At 43.8% G+C, this 22956-nt stretch overlaps 1 protein-coding gene across 1 annotated transcript in view; it reads left to right on the top strand.

The window, feature by feature from the left end:
* Positions 1-22321, top strand: part of TSHZ2 (teashirt zinc finger homeobox 2) — a 267701-nt gene extending 245380 nt beyond the window's left edge. The window contains exon 2 of the mRNA XM_032606960.1: positions 18834-22321. Coding sequence (XP_032462851.1) covers positions 18834-21898 — 3065 coding nt within the window. The 3' untranslated portion in view covers positions 21899-22321. The remainder of the gene's footprint in view (positions 1-18833) is intronic.
* The last annotated feature ends 635 nt before the right edge of the window (positions 22322-22956 follow it).

The following is a 22956-nucleotide window of genomic DNA, read 5'->3' as shown; positions in this document are numbered from 1 at the left end:
GTCCTCCTCCTTGTCCCAGGGCCAACCCTTGAAGAATTCCTTGTTCACTCATTCACTTTTTTCATATATGTATTTATTGCTGATACCCCCCTATACTGTGCTAAAAGTGGACACAAGCAAACCCCACATTCAGTACAACCACTATAATAGAAATAAAGTAACAGTATATAAAATTCAGAATTGTAATTGGATCACCTCCCCGGAAGTAGATGCCTTAATTGATTATTTGAAGGATAGTGGCTTTCTTTCTCCTCCTTTTCCCTCTGCCTTCCCCAAAGTGTCTATTCATATCAGCAAAGCAGCTGCCCAGTGGTGGCTGTGTCCATCCGAGGCACAGACCTGAGTGGACCCATGGTCACAGCTGGAAGGAGACACCTGTTTCCTCTGTGGGTGGCACAGAGCACATGGACGGGGTACCCACAATGCACAGGGGACCCAACAGAACGGAGACATAGTGCCCTGTCTTCTGCAAACAGGCTGAAAGGAGGGGGAAATTGATGTTGGTTAAATGAAAAAGAACAGAATCAGTAAAAGAAAAGAAAAAACATTTTCAGGTTCCTACAAAGAGTCATGGAGATTAAAATAACTTAACCAAAGAGATTCAAAGTAAAAGTGTTTTAAAAAGTCCTTAGCTGCATGTCTCCTTCAAGCATGGAGAAACTGGACGTTCTGTCTCTTCTGCTTTCTTGGGAGAAGGAGAGTTTTTGTCAAAGCAGCAGCAGCAACTTCACTTGGTCTCCATCGTCAGTGTGTCTAGAGTTGAAGAAGCTTATTTTCTGCAAGTGCCTTCAGCCAGCCCCAGACGTGTCTGCAGTCTATTTATGTTTGGCTAAAACAAACCAGAATAAACAGTGAGAGGATAGCATTCGTAACGTGACAGGAGGGAGAATATAGGGCATCCTTGACATCCTGCATATACAAATCATTGAATGTCTTTCTAACTAGCTGCACTTGTAAATCAATCCATGCACCCCTTCAGAAAGAATCTGCGGTAAAGTGATTTGACTTCAGCTGACAATAGATGAATAGGATTATTGAAGAGCTGTCCTTCTTGGGTTATCTACAAAATCAACACTCAACGTATGTTGAGCTGGTCACACAAAGAGATGACCCCAGAAGCCACCAGACCCAGACCTTGAAGAGTGTTTAAGCGCTGGGGTGGATGTGCATCCAGAGGGGCTAGAAGCAAAGCAGAGGGCAGAATACGTGGTAAAAGGGCCATCAATGGAATAGTCACGATCTTGGCAATGATCTTGGTCGTTGACCTTAGTTATTCAACACATACGTATTGAGTATCTACTATGTGCCTGGTGTAAGTCCACTTTCCTGGTCTTTAAGAAATTTCCCCACCCATAAAGGAAAGGATCGTCAGCAGATAGCACCCTTCCTCATTACTGTGATCACCAACCTCCACAGGAAAATGTAGAGAAATATACACTCCCTCACTATTTGTTCCTCACCTCTCAGTTAAGGCACGGAAAGCTTTACAATTTGAAAGTTGATTTGAATGCTCTTGAGTATTTTAATCATGTGTGAGGGATCCCTGAGAACTGGTGCTAGAGGCTAAACAAACAAACAAAAAGTATTGAGCCCACGCTGATACTGAGCAATGTTTATGATTTTCTCCCTGCAAAACAAAGACAGTGCTGGAACTCTCACTCTGTAGTCATTCTCAGGACCCTCATCTCTAGTAATTCATGCATTTCGGTTTCTTTAATTAGTCATCTAATATTTATTGAGCCTACCACGTTCCAGGCTTGTGGAAACAAGGGCACCCAGACTGCTTAGACTGGGTTCCAAGCAGCCTACAACCAGAAGGAAAAGACAAATCGTAGTTGCAGCAAGGATCACATTTCTAGTCGAGGCTGAATTTACCTAACCAAAAGTTTCCACTGTTGAACATTTCTGCACAAACTTAGATACACAGCCAAGAAGTCCAAACCATTAAGTAAAAATATTAGTGTTGTTTTAAATACTGAATTAACCAGATAATAAAAAATCGTAATAGCACAATAATTTACTGAGCAATTTCCACGTGCCAAGCACTGTGCAAAGCTCTTCTACTTTTTTCATCCATTCAGCAATTACTGTATTTAATCTGAGGCCATTCACTAAACTGCACTACTTATATTTGTACCACTAAGGAAGAAACAATGCTTATAATTAAACCATGACCCACTTCCCTCTTCCTATCACTTAGAATTTCTATTTTATACTTACTGAGAGACTCTTTGAGACTTATTTTTTTAAGATCTTTATAATTCGACACTTTTTTTAAAGATCTTTATAATTTGACACAAGGAAAAGATAAGCAAAATAAATTGGTTAAGGCATTCCTGAAATAGCTTCCAACTGCCCCCAGCAGCCATTTGAAAATACCACTGATTGTAAGATTCACCCTATTTTCGGAGATGTTAAAATATAAAAGAAAGGCCTGAAATGCTATTTGTAAACTGTGTCCTATGCTCCAGGCTCCCTGTATCCCTGAAGATACAGCTACGCATGAGACACAAAGTCCCAACCCTGCTGGAGTCTAAATGGCAGAGTTCAGATGTAACAATTATATGTATAATTGCTTGATTGCAGGTTTCATGGAAACCACAAGAGAAAAATCCCATCAGACTAAGAAGTGATCCTTGCCTCATCAGGTGGCCAGGAAAGATCCTCCACGGAACGTTATATGAAAACTGGAAAGTTGAGTAAAAGCAGAAGAAGAATTAAAGAAAGAGAAAAGTAGCATTTTCTCATTAAAGCCTTTTAACAGTATCGGGTCGGTACTATAATCCTCATTTTACAGATGAGGAAACTGAGAATTGGAAAGCTTAAGTAATTGCCTAAGTGCACACAGCTAGTACGTGATAGAGCTTACTAGCAGTTGAGTGATAGGAGAGGATCTTTCTCCTCTCAAACTGTGAATTGTTCTACTCGTTCGGATGGGCAGACTCAGTTCTTGCTCCTTTAGAGAGTGAGGAGGGACTTCCGGTCAGAGAGAGACTCTTCGTTGTAAATCCAGATGTTATCAAATAGTTTCGGTGCTAACAAAGAAAGAAGAGTTTATTTACATCACAGACTCTGTGTGTCCTGGAACCAGGGGTTGCAGTGTCACAGGACCAGAAATATGGATGCAAAACAAGAACATGCTTTGGAATTTTCTTCCAAGCAGTTAGATTTTTAAATGCCTGGCTTAGGTACCTTTCAGAAATGTATTCAACAGTCCGGGGTCTGTGTGGTTATAAGCCCAATCCAGCTGAAAGCATGGATGCATTTTGTATTTTTCCAATTAAGAGGCATCTCTAATATTACAGCAGGTATTTTTGTGTTTCTGCTTTTGGACTTACCCCTAGATATAGAGCCTGATTAGGTTTTTAAAAGGCTAGCATACTGAGCAAACGATGGAAGTCTGGGAAGCAAGACCATTTCCTGGGGCCACCGTTTCCCGGAGAATAGAATGTTGGTGCAAAAAGCCCACAGCAACCCAGAAAGGGTCTGGTGAGTGGACCAGGATTTTAGTAACTGAGTTTAGCTCACTTTGTAGAGTTAAAAATGCACAGGATTCCTTAAGTAGCCATTGATTCATTCAGTGAACGTTTACTGAGCCCCTACCCTGTGCCACGCGCTGCCTCTAGGTGACTTACACTACAGCATCGAGCCACCCAACCAAGATTCTTGCTCCAGTGGAGCCGACAAGCTAACAAAGAAAGATCACAATAAACAACAGAAGGAATAAAGAAGTCAGTTCACAGTCTTGAGTGGTAAGTGCTATGGAAAGAGAAGACGTAGAGCAGAGTAGAAGAATCGGGATCCTGAGAGAGTGGGGAGACCAGCTGCAATTTAAACAGGGCGATCGGAGTAAGCTTCTTTAGGAAATTGCTTTTGAGCACAGACTTACAGAAGGTTGAGGAAAAGTACAGAGGGAACAGCCAGTGCAAAGGCCTCAGATGGGAGCATTCCTGGCTTGATTGAGAAAAGCGAAGAGGCCAGCGCGGCTGGAGCAGAAAACCCAGAAAGAGAGGGATGGAAGAGGGGGGTAGAGACGAAATGGAAGCTAAACAGGCACATAAATCTGAAGGTCGTGGGGAGAAGGTTGGCTTTCTCTGTGAGTAAGATGAATTTCCCTTGGGGGGTTTGAGCAGGGAGGTGACGTGGTCTGATATATCTTTCATTCTGACTGCTAAGAGTGTTAAGAATTGACTGCAGGTAGCAAGGATTGAGACCATTTTTCACTTTCCATCCCCTAGGACTGTGCTTCATAACTTACTACCTCATTGCAGAACGCTGAAGGGGAGAATGCTCGGGCCTGGGGTCTGTGGGCTTGGTTTCCTACCTGCCTCTTCTAGTTTCTTCCAGAGACCCACTTGTATCTCTCCCGTTAGCCTCAAATTCCTCCCCTTTAAGACAGAGATAAGAATGCCTACCTCATAGGACTATTTCCAAAGTTAAACGCATACCCAACACTTTGCACCATATCAGGCACACAGTAGACGCTTGAAGTACGAGGAAAGCTCTTTCTTCATATCTCCCCAAGAAACAAGAGGTTTCATAAGCTGCTAATTCTGTAGTCTGGAAGGTATTCAGATTTATCATCTTTACTTTAGGATGGTTTGCTTGAGTAATTAATTCAACGCTAAGATTTTATTGGTGAGGTGCCCAGGATTTTAGTAACTGAGTTAGTCGAACGTGAAAGGTCTTTAAGGATGAAGGATAAAATAAAGTCTGTTCTGTTACAACTGATATTTCCTGAGCAAATTAGCTCCCTCCTGATTGGTAAATCTGTCAATGATAGAAATGTAATAAGGATGTCACATCCATTCACGTGAGTTTTTCCAACATGTTATTGTTTAGCAACACTAAGTAACAGCAACTAAATGCGAAGTTCACTAACAGCTGAATGCAGGAAGCCACAGAGAGGGCAGGCAGCTCTTAGAAGTCCCATCGACTCCCTCCTGGCACAGATGGTCAGCCTTGGGAGTCTGCATTGTCAGCCTCTCCCCAGTCTTTGAAAATTTCAACCCATCTCTAACCCCACAGTCTCACCACCTCCTTAAACTCTTTTCTACACAACTACCATCACTTCTTTCTTTACAAAGTAAAGTCCTTTATTTGCTGTAGCATTGTTTTATTTGTTATGAATTTAACAAGTGTTTTTAACTGGACTGGTATTTTTAATATGGTTTTGTTGGGTTGTGTTCTAGATACCTACCTGCTTAGTTTTGAACTGGCTTACCCTAACCTTATTTTTGCTATTAAGTGCTATCATTTTAATGCAAGGTTTTGCAAAATGCAAGACTTGTCGAGGAATGTATATTGCATTACAGTGGAAACATACACCTGTGCCACACACACCAGAACAAAGCAGGGCCCAGTTGAAAACAGGCACGGACGTGAGTATGAGCTGGAAAACGTAACCACGAGAGGGTGACGGCTCTGGAGCCTCACGTGCTCAATTCAAAGCCGGAGTCTACCAACATCTGGGACGTGACCTTAGGAAAATTGTTTAACTTTTCGAAGCCTACGATTCCTCTGTCTTTAAAAATGGAACTAATAGTATCACCCCCATCAGTGAAGTGTGAGGCTAAAATAGAATCATGCATGTAAAGTATTAGGATATGGTACACATAGAAGCAGTTTATAAGTAACCAGGGTTCTAATGAAGTGGTGTAGAAAGAGTCATCTTCCCAGCAAAATGAGGTCAGATGGAGGTCTCAAAATCAGTGCTTCTGATTGATTTAAGCAGAAGTTTTTGTGCGTTTGGAGCCCAGCTTAACTCTGAATCACACGCAGCTGAGTGATGGGTGAACTCTCCAAACCCAAGTCAGGAGAACCTTTCCCTCTGGCCTTGAATCCTTGACTGCCTACATCTGGACCACTGGCTTAAACCCAGTTTATGTGTGCAGATGATATTGAGCATACGTATACGCGCGCGCGCGCGTGTGTGTCTGTGTTTGGGTTCCTTTTCTCTACATATGAAAAATATAGCCAGGGAAAAGACAGTGCTCCCACAGCTGGAAAAGATGAGATCATTTGTAAGTGGCTTGTTAAAGCGCACATCATTTTCCTGATCAGCAGTAGCGAGCCTGCATCTTCAGGAGCTGATGCGATTTATCATGTTATTATATATTTAGGGGCCTTTTGAAAATGCTGTTATTTACTCAACTGCCTGTGTATATAGACTATTTAAAGCAGATTTTTGACCCAGTAGACTGTACCAGCCCCATCTATCGTCTCAGTTGGCATGTGGGGACTCTTAAATATGCAGATTATTGACACAGTAGACTACGAGTGTGGAAAACATACTCTAGAAGGGTACATTCAAGTCACTGGGGGATGATATGTTCCTACAAAGCATTTTCAAGGCAGATCCATACATAGAACCAGGCTCTATGGAAAAATGTACATCGGGATGGAGGGGACTTTGGCTTTGGAGGGAAATTCTTGGTTTCTAGAAAGAGGATGCTCTAATTAGCATTGCTTTATGCTCTGCCCGTGTGTCTGTGAACATGTAAACTACCCTCTACTGAATGCCAGGCAATGTCACCAAGAGTCTGAGCTTGCTTTATTCTACATGCAAAGAAACCATCCTGTTAGAGTTAGCAGGGATTCATTCTTTGATTCAAGGTATGTATTCAGCACCATCCATTAGACAGTGAGGTCTTTGTTTGCAAACCACAAATGTTATCTCTGGCTACTCAAGTCAAAATAAGGAATTTGCTGGAAGACGTGTGGAGTAGCTTACTGAAGGGGGAGGAGCCAGTAGGCCTCTATCACAGGAACATAATCAGAGGGCCATCTCTTCTTGCTGCTGTTGTCAAGATGGATCCACTCCAGCCATTTTCCATCCTTGAGTTGTGGGGTCAGAATTCAGATTCCAGAAACAAGAGTCTGACTGGCCAAGCTGGAGTCATGTGCTCGTATTAACAAACATGAAATGCCAAAAACAGGGAAAGAAAAGAGAGAAAAGAGAAAGTTCTCCGTGTTTTCGTTTTACTTCTCTACTCTTTAAACAAACCATCAAACTATTTAAACACATGTTATCTGGATCGTTCTTGCTGGAGAGTAGTCCAGATGCACTGGAGTTTCATTAAATTAATCCCCCGAAGACTAGAACCTATGTCCTGCTGGCTTCTTCCAATGTGCTTGGAAGAGAGCCAGATTTATTCCCCCTGGACCTGACAATGTTATTCTTACATCAGTTCCAAACTGATCATATGCCTTCAAAAATAAAATCAGCTACACTACCTACTTTAACATGAAGAGAGGAGATGTGGCTTCCCTGGTGGCGCAGTGGTTTGAGAGTCCGCCTGCCGATGCAGGGGACACGGGTCGTGCCCCGGTCCGGGAAGATCCCACGTGCCGCGGAGCAGCTGGGCCCGTGAGCCACGGCCGCTGAGCCCTGCGCTGTCCGGAGCCTGTGCTCCGCAACGGGAGAGGCCACAGCAGTGAGAGGCCCGCGTACCGTTAAAAAAAAAAAAAAAAAAAAGCAGAGGAAAATACATAAAACAGAAGGAAAAAAAGGGTCATAAAGAATATCAAGGACAAGACAGTGGATGTATTATGAGCCATATATCTGTGCTCCCCTTCGGAGAAATTAGATCCGCAGACACTGTTTGTCCTCACCCACTGTCCTCTCCTGTGAGAATGACCAGTTCAGTACCATTGTGGGGATGGGAAGAATGCTGAAATAGTGATCTCAAGACTTGTCCCATTCACCCATCTCCTTTGTAGGCAGGGGCAGAGAAAAGATGACAAGCCTTGAAAAGACCAGCCCTAACCTTAAATCAAAGGGTCAGAAAACCCTGGAGGATTTTTCCATCAGATTTTTCAAACTGTAGATTCAAAAAGATCGAAGACCTCTGTATGTCCCAGAATTTGGGCCATTTCCAGGAACTGCTTCACCCAACCGTCCAGTGCGGGTTTGGCCTCAGATCAGACTTGCTGTTTAGATAAGTTGCCTCCTGTAAAAGCTAACCTAGTTAATTAAGAACTGAAATAGGTCAGGATTTATTTGACAGAGTACTGGAGTTATTTAGAAATGCTAATCCTTTTCATCATTAACTTTTGTTTGTTTGTTTCTTGTAGTATAAAAATACTCATTCTGATAAGGGGATTTAAATGAATCCAGAAGGAATTGGTTGAGAATAATGCTAGAAGGCCGATAGATTTTTTTTTTTTTCAGCCAACACTTGAAAGAGTAAATACTAAACATCCCGAGAAATCCAGCTTCAAAATGTGTCTCTTCATGACGACGTCTTTGTTCTTGTAATGCTAATAAGAAGGAACATACATTGAGTGCTTATTATTGCCAGGCATTCTGAGTTCTTTCCAGTTATCTCAATTCTCACAGTCATTTTTTTTTTTTTTTTTTTTTTTTGTGGTACGCGGGCCACTCACTGTCGTGCCCTCTCCCGTTGCGGAGCACAGGCTCCGGACGCGCAGGCTCCAGACGCGCAGGCTCAGCGGCCACGGCTCACGGGCGCAGCCGCTCCGCGGCATGCGGGATCTTCCCGTGACCGGGGCACGAACCCGTGTCCCCTGCATCGGCAGGCGGACTCCCAACCGCTGCGCCACCAGGGAAGCCCTCACAGTCATTTTTGAGGGAGGTACTACTATTATCTCCAATTTATAGATGAAGACATTGAGACCCACAGAGGCTGGGAGTTTGCTCCAGATGACAATGTGAGACGTGGCAGAGGTGGGATTTGCACCCGGGCAGGCTTGCTCCAGACCTTGTGCTCTTCAATTCCATGTCGTAACACCTGTGAGCGTGCTGTGCGTGCTTTCTTCTCTAGTTCTCCCCTAACAACACCAAGTGTTCCCCATAGAACCCCCACTTCACTGACAACTAGAAAGAGGATGAGTTGTCGCCAATTCCCAGCGCCAATGCCGCTGACCTTGGCTTTACAGCACTTCTCAGCTATTGACATCTGAGACGGAATGTTTCTTTGTCTTTGTGAGGGCTGTCCTGTGTATGGCGGGGTGTTTAGCGGCACCCCTGGCCTCTCCACCCCCCAGTCGCCAGTAGCACCTTGTCTCCAGTCATAACAAGCAAAGGTGTCTCCAGACATTGTCCAAATGCACAAACATGCACCGGGTTGAGAACCACTGGGTTGGAGTGTGATGGTGACCCAGTTGGCTCCTGGGGCCACGTGTTCTTCTATAGAAACCAGCTAATAAACTCGATCACCTTGAAGTGCAAAGGTGAGATAAGAGAATAAGTCTTTATATTTTTACAGGGGATGAGTTCTTGATTTGCCTCATGTCAAATGAACAAAAGTCAAATTGGAGTGTTTGAGGCAAGGAGAAGCAGCCTGGAAACACTGCTCAACTCCTAGGGATGGGGGGAAGTTCTATACACCGTGGTCCTCATAGCCAGACTGGTCACAGTGATCAAACTGGCAGAGAATCCAACAGGAAGAGGAAGAACTGGAAGGTCCAGTATCTGAGCCATTAATCATAGAATTGAAGAACACCAGGGCAAGGAGATCCTTGTCTGACTGAGTCACTGCTCATAAGACGTGAAAGGTCTTTCCACCTTGGACTCCTGTGATTCTAGAGATAGCAGACTTTTCACCAGAAAAGCAAAGGCCAGCTCGCTTTCTGACAGTGCCAATTTGCTTCTCTGAAGGAACAGTGAGCTTTCTTCTCTCTCTCTTTCTTTCTTAATGGGAAGTGGTCACAGCCGTGAACTTAGCAAAAGAAGCAGGTTAAAATTTGTCCATTCTTGGCTAATGCAGTTAGACGTTTTCGAGAAAAGGCAGTGAGAAGTGGTCATTAGCCATTATCTGCATGAAATATTTCAGAGAAAGGAGCAGCATTTGCCGAAAAAAAGAAACGATGTTTGACTTCAAGCCAGGCAAGAGGGAAACGAGATCACTTTCTAGCTCTGTGGGATGGCTGTGCTAATGATGTTATTGCAAGTAAAATGGGAATATACGTCTGAAAAAATACAGATGGTGCATCGGCTTCATATACTTTCTGAAGGTCGTTCTAGACAATGATTCACTGTCCCTTTTCTTGGCAAAAAACCCCCACAAAAACCCTCCAGACTTTATAGTCTTAGAAAGAAATATAGGCGTGTGGGTGTGTTTATATAGCCCTATGTGGGGGAAAATGTATAGAAAATCAGTATGTACATTTTGCTGAAAATAGTTGCTACCACTTGAAAAGTCAAAGCCTAGAACTCTTATTTTGATAGGAAAGTCTCAGTTCTATTGTGTAGTTTCTTTGTCCCTGTTTCATTTCACTTTTCTTTATCCCCTGCTCCTGATTTATGCTCTCTTGGTGTGAGGATAATACAAGGATAATGATCTCTAAACTGGAACTACCAGAAATCTTATGAAGTGGCCCCCTTCTCACCCTTCTCCATGAATATTTTCTTACTCTGCTTTTTAAAATTGTCACCAGGACATTTCCCAATAATAACACATGCCAGACTGAAATTCTAGGTAGTTGAATATAAAGCATTTTTTCTAGGAGACCTTCTGCTTTGGACCCATTAGTCATCTCTCTCACTGCAAAGCCCAAGGCCTCCAACAAAGACCTGTTTTCTGGAATCGTGAGTTGTTTTATTTCTTGAAGATTGCAGACATTATCATTATGGGTAATAACCTAATAACTTGCCATTTGATGTTTGCACATCACTTCTACGGAAGTTCCCAGCACACATACCACTGGCTCCTTGTATGAATGATTAATATTAAGTAACAAACCCCAAATTGGATAAAGCTCTCTCCTTATGCATGACACTTACAAATCTGGTTCATATCTAATGCAAATATCATCAACAAGCGGTTTGGCTTGGAACAGGATTTAGGGATAACGAAGAACGCCAAAGCCAACTGATTTCAGCCGTCTGCAGGTTCAGACTGGCGGTCAGGATGTGCAGTGTTTATAAAGAGCCTACAACAGGACTGAGAGTCGGGAGGTAGTCCTACAGCCTTGGTGTGTTACGTACTTCATCACATTGATATTCCTAGCTATCCTATGAAGGAAATACTATTAGTGTTCTTATTTTATGGATGAGAAAACTGAGCCTCTGAAAGTTTCAGCAACTTTCCTGCGATCACATTTAAACAGAAACTGGCAGATGTGAACTGAGGCCTGCCTGATCCCATGGCCACTGGGCCATCCTATCTCTTCAGTTAACTGATCAGTTGTTGAATCAGTGACTTTTAGTTTTCTCTTGCTCGGCGTTTCCCAGTATAGCTGGAAGCAATTATCTAAGCCACAGGTATTTCATCCTTTGCTGTCTGGAGAGGAGAGGGCCGGAACTCTCGAAGTTGTATTCTCTTCCCAAAGCTGGTACCCACATACACGTAGGAACATAGGCAGAGAGGAGTAGCTTACCAAATCTCTTGCTCCTAATTAAGAATTTCGCCATTTACAGCAGGGCATCTCAAACTTTCTTGAGCCTGTGAATTCCCCCGGGGATCTTGTTAAGTGATTCCTATTTGATAGGCTTTGGGTGGAGCTGAGAGTCTGCATTTCTAACAAGTTCCCAAGTGCTGTTGCCGCTGATCCAAGGACCATCCTTCGAGGAGCAAGGGTTTATGATACACTTTCTCTTCCATTTCCTCCTCTGTCCTAACAGAATCCTGTGAGGTAGGTAGGCTTAGGATGGTCACTCCTATCTGGGATTGACATATGAGAATCAAGGTCAAAGAGATGGTATGAGAAAGCAACAGGAGAGCATGCCAGATCTTCAAACTCTGCCTCCGCTGATTCCTTTGGTGTAGAGCTTGCAAATGGACGGATTCCCGACATATTTGGTTTCTTCTACATGGTTTGTCCAAACAAAGCTTCTGGCAACCCAAGACCCCGTGATTGTTCCTTGAGTAGCAGCTGTGCTCTTTCAATGTGGCGTGGACTTTCCAGCTATCCGCAGCTCCTCTGTGTCTCTCCAGGTGGATGCCAGCACTACTTAGGAACTCAGGATTGTTTTCTTTCCATCTGACCTACTTTGCCATTTAAGTTACCTGCATTCCTCCAGTAATGCACGACCTTATCATGACCTTTTCCTCCCTAATCCCAGTGTCCAAATTCTCTCTGTAACTCAGGTCTCTACTCTCCTGGGCCTTTGGGGAGCCACTGTGATGGAAGTCCCAGGGAAACTCTACTAAAGTATGTGGCATGTGATAGCTGCAGAATAAATATTTCTTGATTAAATGAATAAACAGATGAACTGCAAAAGGATGACCCAGTATCCACTTTCCCTGATTTAAACTAACTTAGTCCTTTTTTGCTGATGACCAAGTTGTGGAGAGAGTCACAGAGCATGGTTAGGAAACAGCTTTACAGTCCAAAGAGCTGTGAGGATAGCCCAAGAAAGTGTCTACAGCAAGAATATATTACGTAAATGGACTTTTTTTTCATGCAGACCACACCCAATATGTATCCATCGTACATATAAAACATTCCAATTTACTGAACGTCTGCAGGAAATAATAAAAGGGATGTGTTTTGATGACCTTCGGAAAGCTTTCCATCCATCTCTACAGAGCACTTCTGGGCCCAGGAGAAGCCTCGTGTCATTAAACCACTCCATCTTCAACATTCCTTTAAACAAAGAATTCTGTGTGTTTGGTTCTGACATTCAGATAGAGGAAGGAACCAGCCCTTCTCTCTTGAGCTGCGTGTACAAGTCACGCTTATGTTAGTGAGTTTTATGTGGTGTGGCAGGAATAAAAATCTATATGAAAATTGAACTGAAAATGTCTCTTTTTAGAAATGTGCCTGAGCTTAGATTTCTCCAGACGGCAGGGAGGCTGAGCCTTGGCTAATGGTACCTGGATTCTCCGTAAAGTCAGGTCTGTGCTCAGGAAGGGAGCCGGGGATCCCACAGCCCCGTAGCCTACCACCTCCTGCAACACAAAGCAGACAGAGCCCCTCAACACAGCCCTGCGAGGGGCCCCTGCTCTGGACACAGTCACCACTGAAAGGTAGCTCAGCCTCCTTGAACAAGAAATCCTCTATCTCTTTCCTCAGCCTGCCAACAAGAGTGCCAATTAGTGCCAATAATAATATACATATTAACAGATTTCTAGACCACAGTCACCAAAACACTAGAGACTCATGACAGGAAGACCTTCTTCCGTGTCATCATTTACCATACCTACTGGTACACGGTGAGAAATTCTTGCGATCCCCTCATTTACGTCTGCCCTGCACACTGTGGAATCTTCATGTGATTTTTAAACTGTCATTTAGTGGGGTAGATTGGCAAAACGATCCTGTCACCACCGGATATGTTTTTAAATGAGGTCTTGATTGAATTCTGGTTTCATTTTTAAAAATCAACCTTCTTGAGTTTTATATTCTTCTCGGGTTATGACTCTTCCACCTCTGCTGCCACTTTAAAAACTGTCAGTGCTTTTAACGGTAAACACTCTATTGTGGATTTTCAAGGCAACTACAAACACGGATGCTTAGCAAAAATCTGATATTTTACATCATGCCACCCATGAATTATTTTGCACAATTTCATTTAAGCCATTCTGACCACAGGTTTTTGGAACAATTGAGGTGGTAATTTTTTTGTTTCCTTTTTCTTTTAACCTTTGATGTAAGAGGAAATTTCTAAAGTTTGAGGATTTGTTTCAGCATTTACCATATAATGATAGGGTAAAAAGTTGCAGCATATATAGTATATTTTTCTAATGACAGCTCTCCTTTTTAAGATCAAGCATTTGGGATAAGACCACCCTAATATTAATATTTGTGTAATATACATCATGGAACAGCTAATGAGCGTTATCCGTGGCAAAATTCATCCACACTTGCAAAGTAGCGTGAATCTTTTTTTGAATCAGAATCTGCTCACATTGAGTGTGTTTCCTGATGCTCTGCAGTTTTGATGCTCACTTGCAGCCTTCATACTTAAAAAGTTTAAATCCACAGCTCAGGGATTTCTGGCAACAAGAATGTTGGTGGCTAGGTTGCTCTGAAAAGATGATCCGTGGGGTTGTTCTGTTTTTATCATTGAGGAAAGTGGATCAGGATGGTTGTAATTCACATCTGATCTAGATCAGGGTTGGGGTGGGGAGATATACCCATCACAGGTGCCGACTGCACTGATGCAACTGGACTAATCCCCTCTCGTTGTATGATCTATTTGTCCACTCACTCAGATAACTTGTGGACCCCTTTCTGCACCGGGATGCTCTCTGAGTGCTGGGAGAAGCGAGGTCTCTGCCTTCAAGGGGACAGACATTTTACCTTTACATTTAGTGGGGGGACACAATCAGTCAATAAACACACAAGATGATTTCAGAGTATGGTCAGTGCCATAGTGCTTTCAGTAAGTAGGTTGATGTGATCTAGAGTTACACAGAGAAGGGACAACTGGTCAGGAAGGGGACATTTGAGCTGAATTCTAAAGCATGAAAAGGAACCAACTTCCAAAGAGGAAGAGCCTTCCAAGCAGAGAAATCTGCAGTTGCAAAGAACCACAGTCAAGGAAAGGATAGGCAGACGCAAGAAGGAACCAGTAGGTTGTTGCACCATGGGTATGGAGGGCAAGGCGAGAGTACTGGGCGATAAAGCAAAAAGGCAAATGTCAAATCCTGCCAGCTCTTATAGACCAGGCGAAGGGTTTGAATTTTATAATATATTTCTATTTGTGCAGCAGAAAGACACTGCAGGAGTTAAAACGGTGAGTCGCCAACTAACATCTTTAATAAAGAACATTCTAGCAGTTAGTTCTCTGGAAAACAGACTAGAGAAAGTGGAAGCAGGAAGCCCATTTAGTCACGTGAGTGAACAGCAATGGCGACACAGAGCAGTGGCTGTGGAGTAGAAGAGAGACGGTCTCTTGACTGTAGAACTTTCAGACATGGAACTGAGTTTGCCCATGAATTACCTGTCCTGGGAGTGAAGAAGCTTCATGTGGCCACAGTCAGGCAGTGGTAAGGGATGAAATTAGACATTTAGGTTGGACAGGGAGATGTTTGCCACCATGAAGTTTGATCTTAAACCCAAAGTCAACAAGGAGGTTCTGCAGAGGACACTCCTTTCTCCTTGTGCCTCAGTGCAATTGTGATCATTTTCTTTTGCTAGATAAGCATTCATAGGAATAAACTTGCCACTCATCCACTTTACCAAGATTTACACATGATGCAATCTTATTGAACAAATCATCAATAGAGAGAGACACAGATACTCATTATACACACAGATCACCCATATTCTGGCTGTCTTCCCTCTCTCTCCCCTCAGCTGCTGGTGGCAAACAAAACCACTTAAGTGAACAGTTTTAAATGTATAATATTAAAATGTGTTTTTAAAACTCCTTGGAACCTCCAGCCATTGTTAAAATACACTCACTCTGATGGATGCTTTGGCATTTTTTTTATGAGGCTTTTCAATGCGTTACTTTATCGGGTGCATGAGATTTAGTCTGTTCTGCAGAAGAAAACAGACACAAAGGGTCTCTCAGCGCGAGTTACTCTTCTGTAAAGGTTATAGTAAACATGTCAATGCCTAATTAAGCAGAAAATTTTATCTGTATTGTGGGGGAGGCATTTGCTGTCTTTGACTTTTCTTCTGGGGAATCCATTTAGAAGGACAAAGTAGATTGTGAAGTTGAGCTGGTCCAGAAAGCTCAGCTTCCAAATGTCAGCATTAAAAAAGACACTTCTTTTCTCCTTGTGTGAAAATGACTATATTGGCTGGGCAGATTGTCTGTGGGGGGTGTGTGTGTCTGTGTGTGTGTGTGTGCGCGTGCCTGCATATGCAAGCATGCATGTATGTTTCATCAACACACATGCAACGAACGTAACATGAATTATTTCCCAACTGCCTACTAAGTATCAGGCCCTGTGCTAGGCACTGAAAATATTGAGATGAATGAAACCTGGCAACATGTTAACCAACCGTAATGAGCAAAAGCCTTCTCTTTTCCCCCTAGATTTCTTCACCTGCTTTGTGTGTAGGTGTATGTGTTCTTTGTTTCAGTGATCACATCACCCATAGGTGTGGTGACTATATCGCTTAGCCTGGAACAGTCCTGGCTAATATGTATCATCCCAGTGTATGAGTAATAAAGCCCTTTTAATTCTCAAAAGTAACCCTGTTATTAATTGGTTAAATTTGCCTGATTCTTTGGAGTATTTTGCTTGGCTCTGTAACAAGTCATTTATTAATTTTGTTAATAGACCTTTTCCTTCATCTTAATGATATGACTATTTCTACAAACATACAAACTAGGAAAAAGAAAACACGATGAGGATGGGGTCGGGGGTGGGGTGTGATCTAATTCAGTTATTCTAAGCTAGGGTTTTCTTGCAAGTAGTGACCACTTATTAACGACTGTTTGCCTAGATTGAGAAGCTGCTTTTTCTTCAAATCAATTTATGGAACTAGAGACCAGCAACCCCAGTTTAATGAAAAATCCACTTGTCAACCTGCTAGGAAAGCAAAAACACAACACCAATAACAACAACAAAAAAATGGAACACAACCACAAAACCACTGGCGAGGCTGAGTTTTTACATTTCATTTTGTTTTACGCTATCACGCCCTTAAAATTGTGGGCTCTCGTCCACAGTATTCCTACAGTTCTCCCCTCCGAGGTGGTTATATATTTGGTGACATTTCAAAGAAACCCCATGGCTTGACCTTTCATCTTTGGGTCTCTGCAAAGTTTTCTCATTTATTAGATTGGTACTAAAAAGAGACTGGAACCTAGTGGTTAAGACCATGGATTCTCTCATCACACAGGCTGGGTTCAGGCATGACCCTGCAATGCTAACTAGGTGGCCTTGGGAAAAATTTCTCAAACTCAGAGCCTCAGTTTCTGCATCTGTGAAATGAAAATAATAATAGTTTCTACTTCGTGTGGATATTAGATAAAATGAAAGAATGTATTTGCAATAGTTAGCACAGGTCCTAGGAGATAATAATAAATATTCTTTATCTTCAGTGTGGTATATATACATATATGTGCAGATATACATACATATATATATATATACACACACACATACGTATATAATGGAATACTACTCAGCCACAAAAAAAGAATGAAACATTGCCGTTTGCAGCAACATGGATGGACTGAGAGATTATCATACTAAGTGAAGTAAGTCAAACAGAGAAAGACAAATATTATAGGGTATCATTTATATGTAGAATCCAAAAAGCAATACAAATGAACTTATTTACAAAACAGAAACAGACTCACAGACATAGAAAACAAATTTATGGTTACCGAAGAGGAGGCAGGGGAGGGATAAATTAGGGGTATGGGATTAACAGATACACACTACTGTATATAAAATAGGTAACCAACAAGGATTTACTGTATAGCACAGGGAACTATATTCAATATCTTATAATAGCCTATAATGGAAAAGAATCTGAAAAGACATATATATAAATATGTGTATAACTGAATCACTTTGCTGTACACCAGAAACTAACACATTATTGTAAATCAGCTACAGTTCAAGTTTTAAAAATCCCTAATTTTGGAAAATAAATAAGTAAATAAAAATCTGAAAAAGAAATATTCTTCCTTTTCAGTCTTTGGAGCCCTTGGAGTTCCTGACTGCAGGTGACTTACTCCTAATAATCCCCCTTCTCTCCTCTCTGCCTGCCTCTCAGGAGAGACCGCCAATGCTTGAGCACCCCTTTTTTCAAGTATTATACCTGGTGAATGGAAGTAACAGCATTGTCCTAGGGTTTCTCCCAAGTACCCACCTGCACTGAGAGGGGAGATAGGGCCTCATAAGGAAAATACCGCATTGAGATCACGCAGCCCTTACACATCTAAGACTGAATCTCCCTTGCTTTGGTACTTCTTTGGTTGCATTTTATCCACGTGGCTCTGAAAAGGCCAGGTGAAGAAAATGAGCACAGGAGCATAAATAGTCACATTCCTCATCTCCATTGATGGGTATTTGCCCATTAATTCCCTTTGCACCCGCTCTCTCATGCCTTCATTTTCCCTATGCAATTACTGGTCCTAAGTCCTTTCAGAGAAGGGAAAGCATGCACCCCCAATAGCATTTTGCATCTACAAATCAAATGTGTAATTGGCATCTCATGACGGGTACCCACAAATCACAGTGCATTTGACATTACAGGCACAAGATGGAGAGGGCATTTTCAGCCTCGTCTGAAAAGGTCTTCATAAACCTGTTTGAGAATAATAGGATAGTTCCCAAATCTCCCATTCTAACACCATTTGCTATTATTTTTAAATCATTATATTTGCTGAGCTCACATAATTTTTCAGCTATCAATGGAAGATTTTATTTGATACTCCATAATCTCTCTTCCTGCTGTGCGACTCTCTACAAATAAAAATGTTGTAACAAAAAGGATCCTCGCTATCAAAAATGTAATGGCTATGCATCCAAATTACTTCTGAGCACTCAAAAATGAGTGTATGTCAGCAGGGCCAAGCGTCTTGGTAAACCTTACCATGCGGATGCCAAGGGTCAAGTCTTAGTTTTCTTATGAGCCAACGTCCTTCTTGTAGAGCTATGTCTGTAATAGGATCTGAATTTCAGTCCAGCTTTCCTGAGAGTCATACACGTGAATCTAGTGACTGTCCCATTATAGGAGTATTAGAGTGATATTCCTTAAACAGGAAAATTATTAACTTGGAATTCTAGGCACTTATAAAGAATCATGACTCCTGCCGATTTTTTTAAAAAGGCGTTAAATGGCACAAAAGACATCACTTGGCTTTTTCCTGTATCCATTGCTTGCAGTTCATAAAAGTGTCGATTACATTGTTAGTTCCATATGGGAAGCACTTTGTCCAAATGGGGAAATTGGGATGGGATATGTCACCTGCTACTGTTATCTCATCTCTTCTTGTTCTCTGGCAGGCTACGCCCAGGAAGAACAGCTGAAGGAAGACGAGGAAATAAAAGAGGAGGAGGAAGAAGAAGACAGTGGTTCGGTAGCTCAACTTCAGGGCAGCAATGACCCAGGGACAGACGAGGAGCTAGAAACGGGCCCCGAGCAGAAAGGCTGCTTCAGCTACCAGAACTCGCCAGGAAGTCACCTGTCCAATCAGGACGCCGAGAATGAGTCCTTGCTGAGTGACGCCAGTGATCAGGTGTCAGACATCAAGAGTGTGTGCGGCCGAGATGCCTTGGACAAGAAAGCAAGCGTGCACCCCAAGCTTCCCAACGAAGCCCACAGTTGCATGGATAAAATGACCGCCGTCTACGCCAACATCTTGTCTGATTCCTACTGGTCGGGCCTGGGTCTTGGCTTCAAACTGTCCAACAGCGAGAGGCGGAATTGTGATCCCCGAAATGGCAGCAACAAGACTGATTTCGATTGGCACCAAGACGCTCTGTCCAAAAGCCTACAGCAGAACTTGCCTTCCAGATCCGTGTCGAAGCCCAGCCTGTTCAGCTCGGTCCAGCTGTACCGGCAGAGCAGTAAGATGTGCGGGACCGTTTTCACTGGGGCCAGCAGGTTCCGGTGCCGGCAGTGCAGTGCCGCCTATGACACCCTGGTCGAGTTGACCGTGCACATGAACGAAACGGGCCACTATCAAGACGACAACCGCAGAAAGGACAAGCTCAGACCCACGAGCTATTCAAAGCCCCGGAAAAGGGCTTTCCAGGATATGGACAAGGAGGACGCTCAAAAGGTCCTGAAATGCATGTTTTGTGGCGACTCCTTCGATTCCCTCCAAGATCTGAGCGTCCACATGATCAAAACAAAACATTACCAAAAAGTGCCTTTGAAGGAACCAGTACCAACCATTTCATCGAAAATGGTCACTCCGGCGAAGAAACGCATCTTTGACATCAATCGGCCGTGTTCCCCCGATTCGACCACAGGATCGTTTGCAGATTCGTTTCCTTCTCAGAAGAACGCCAACTTACAGCTGTCCTCCAACAATCGCTACGGCTACCAAAATGGCGCCAGCTACACCTGGCAGTTCGAGGCCTGCAAGTCCCAGATCTTGAAGTGCATGGAGTGTGGGAGCTCCCACGATACTTTGCAGCAGCTCACCACCCACATGATGGTCACCGGTCACTTTCTCAAGGTCACCAGCTCTGCCTCCAAGAAAGGGAAGCAGCTGGTGCTAGACCCACTCGCCGTGGAGAAGATGCAGTCATTGTCAGATGCCCCAAACAGTGATTCTCTGGCTCCCAAGTCGTCGAGTAACTCAGCTTCCGACTGCACGGCTTCTACAACTGAGTTAAAGAGAGAGAGTAAAAAAGAAAAACCAGAGCAGATCAACAAGGATGAGAAAGTGGTGAAAAGCGAGGACTGTAAGGACCCTCTACAGAAGCCTTTAGACCCGACGATAAAATACCAGTATCTAAGGGAGGAAGATTTGGAAGATGGCTCAAAGGGTGGAGGTGACATTTTGAAGTCACTGGAAAATACTGTTACCACCGCCATCAACAAAGCCCAAAATGGGGCTCCCAGCTGGAGCGCGTACCCCAGCATCCATGCCGCCTACCAGCTGTCAGAGGGCACCAAGCCTTCTTTGCCGATGGGCTCCCAGGTACTGCAGATCCGACCCAACCTCAGCAACAAGTTAAGGCCAATTGCACCCAAGTGGAAAGTAATGCCGCTGGTTTCTGTGCCCACGAGCCTGACCCCATACACTCAAGTTAAGAAGGAACCCGATGACAAAGATGAAGTGGTGAAGGAGTGTGGGAAAGAGAGTCCCCAGGAAGAGGCGTCCTCTTTCAGCCACAGTGAGGGGGATTCTTTCTCCAAATGTGAACCCCCTTCAGAATCCAAAAAGGCTGAGCCTTGTCCCCTGAAGGAGGAGGACAAGCGGATGAAAGAAGGTGGTGAGAAAGAGAAACCCCAGCCCTTGGAGCCAGCATCTTCTCCCAGCAACGGCTGTGCCCTCGCCAACCATGCTTCGGCCCTGCCGTGCATCAACCCGCTCAGTGCCCTGCAGTCTGTCCTGAACAATCACCTGGGCAAAGCTACGGAACCCTTGCGCTCTCCTTCCTGCTCCAGCCCGAGCTCAAGCACAATGTCGATGTTTCATAAGTCGAATCTCAGTGTCATGGACAAGCCGGTTTTGAGTCCTGTCTCCACAAGGCCGGCCAGCGTGTCCAGACGCTACCTGTTTGAGAGCAACGATCAGCCCATCGACCTGACCAAGTCCAAAAGCAAGAAGGCTGAGTCCTCGCAAGCACAGTCCTGTACGTCCCCGCCCCAGAAGCACGCTCTGTCTGATATCGCGGACATGGTCAAAGTCCTCCCCAAAGCCACCACCCCAAAGCCTGCTGCTTCCTCCAGGGTCCCTCCCGTGAAGCTGGAGATGGACGTCAGGCGCTTTGAGGACGTGTCCAGCGAAGTCTCAACCTTGCATAAAAGAAAAGGCCGGCAGTCCAACTGGAACCCTCAGCATCTTCTAATCCTGCAGGCTCAGTTTGCCTCCAGCCTCTTCCAGACATCGGAGGGCAAATACCTGCTGTCCGATCTGGGCCCACAAGAGCGAATGCAGATCTCGAAGTTTACGGGGCTCTCAATGACCACCATCAGCCACTGGCTCGCCAATGTCAAGTACCAACTTAGGAAAACGGGCGGGACCAAATTTCTGAAAAACATGGACAAAGGACAGCCTATCTTTTATTGCAGCGACTGTGTCTCCCAGTTCCGAACCCCTTCTACCTACATCAGTCACTTAGAATCTCACCTAGGTTTCCAAATGAAGGACATGACCCGTGTGGCCGTGGAACAGCAAAGCAAAGTGGAGCGAGAGATCTCCCGGGTATCGTCGGCTCAGAGGTCACCGGAAACCATAGCTGGCGAAGAGGACACAGACTCTAAGTTCAAGTGTAAGTTGTGCTGTCGGACATTTGTGAGCAAACACGCAGTAAAACTCCACCTAAGCAAAACGCACAGCAAGTCACCCGAGCACCATTCACAGTTTGTAACAGACGTGGATGAAGAATAGCTCTGCAGGTATGGGTTTGCTCCCACGTGGTTGTGACAGTCACTTTGTGAGGAGCTTCTAGAAGGGAGATGGGTCTATTTAGAGGCAGCTGACATCTCCCTATACCAAGAGCACAGTAACCTGCTGGAATAGCACGAATTTTTGTGGAAGACTCTAGAACATGATAATTAAGCCCTAGCCATTCTCTCAATTTCTCCAGTTCAGCGTTGGGAAATAGAATAAAATGGGTTCAGAGAGATGGAGCTCACAGGTATACTGCTTCTTGATACCCAAGGCCCCTCTTAGTTACCCAAGGCCCAACTTTCAAAGTCCGGCCAAGGCTACACCTCATTTTAATTGATAAGTACTGACTTTTCTTACTGTCCCATTTCACCACCTCACCTTCCGAGAGTAACGCGAATGACTTACAAGGTGATGAAAATTCTTTTTAAAAAGTGAGCGAGTGAATAAAGATTGTAGGGTTCCTGGGAGCAGCCACTATACAGAGGTTTCTTAATCAACTCATGAATAGTTTAAAGCTGGCTTTATTATTATTACTAGTAATTAATGCTTTGGGCAGCTTACTTGCAGCAGTTACTACCTTCCACTCCCTCCCCTTTATTTCCTATCCATTACGTCTCCTGTGAAAGGGCCTATGCCCTGTAGTTGGATGGTAGGAAAATACTCTTTCTGGAGAACACTGAGATGAAAAGAGAGGAAGCTTATTTTCCTCCCTCGTCTTTTGGTTGTCCTGAAGATAAAGCTAATATCAGAGTCCGCCTTTAGCAAAGGTAGATGCAATGCATGGCTTTGAGATTTTATTTTATATAAAGAAGCAAAGGACGTTCTGCACACTCATTGCCAAGGCACATGGGGTCCCACGGCTTGAGATAATTGGCATCATGTATCATCAAAGTTCCATGCCTGGCAGAGTCACCAGTGCCCAGACTACCTATGTCACCTTCAGGAAAGAGGACAGACGCCAAGGTCAAGTACCTTGGCAGACTAGTCCCACCAGCCATTTTCAAACGTTGAACATAAGCAAGGCTGAACTTCCTTTCACCGCCCTTTACGTATTT

The sequence above is a fragment of the Phocoena sinus genome, chromosome 15, assembly GCF_008692025.1.
Source record: "Phocoena sinus isolate mPhoSin1 chromosome 15, mPhoSin1.pri, whole genome shotgun sequence".
NCBI classification, from domain to species: Eukaryota; Metazoa; Chordata; class Mammalia; order Artiodactyla; family Phocoenidae; genus Phocoena; species Phocoena sinus.
This window is presented reverse-complemented; position numbering and strand designations above follow the sequence as displayed.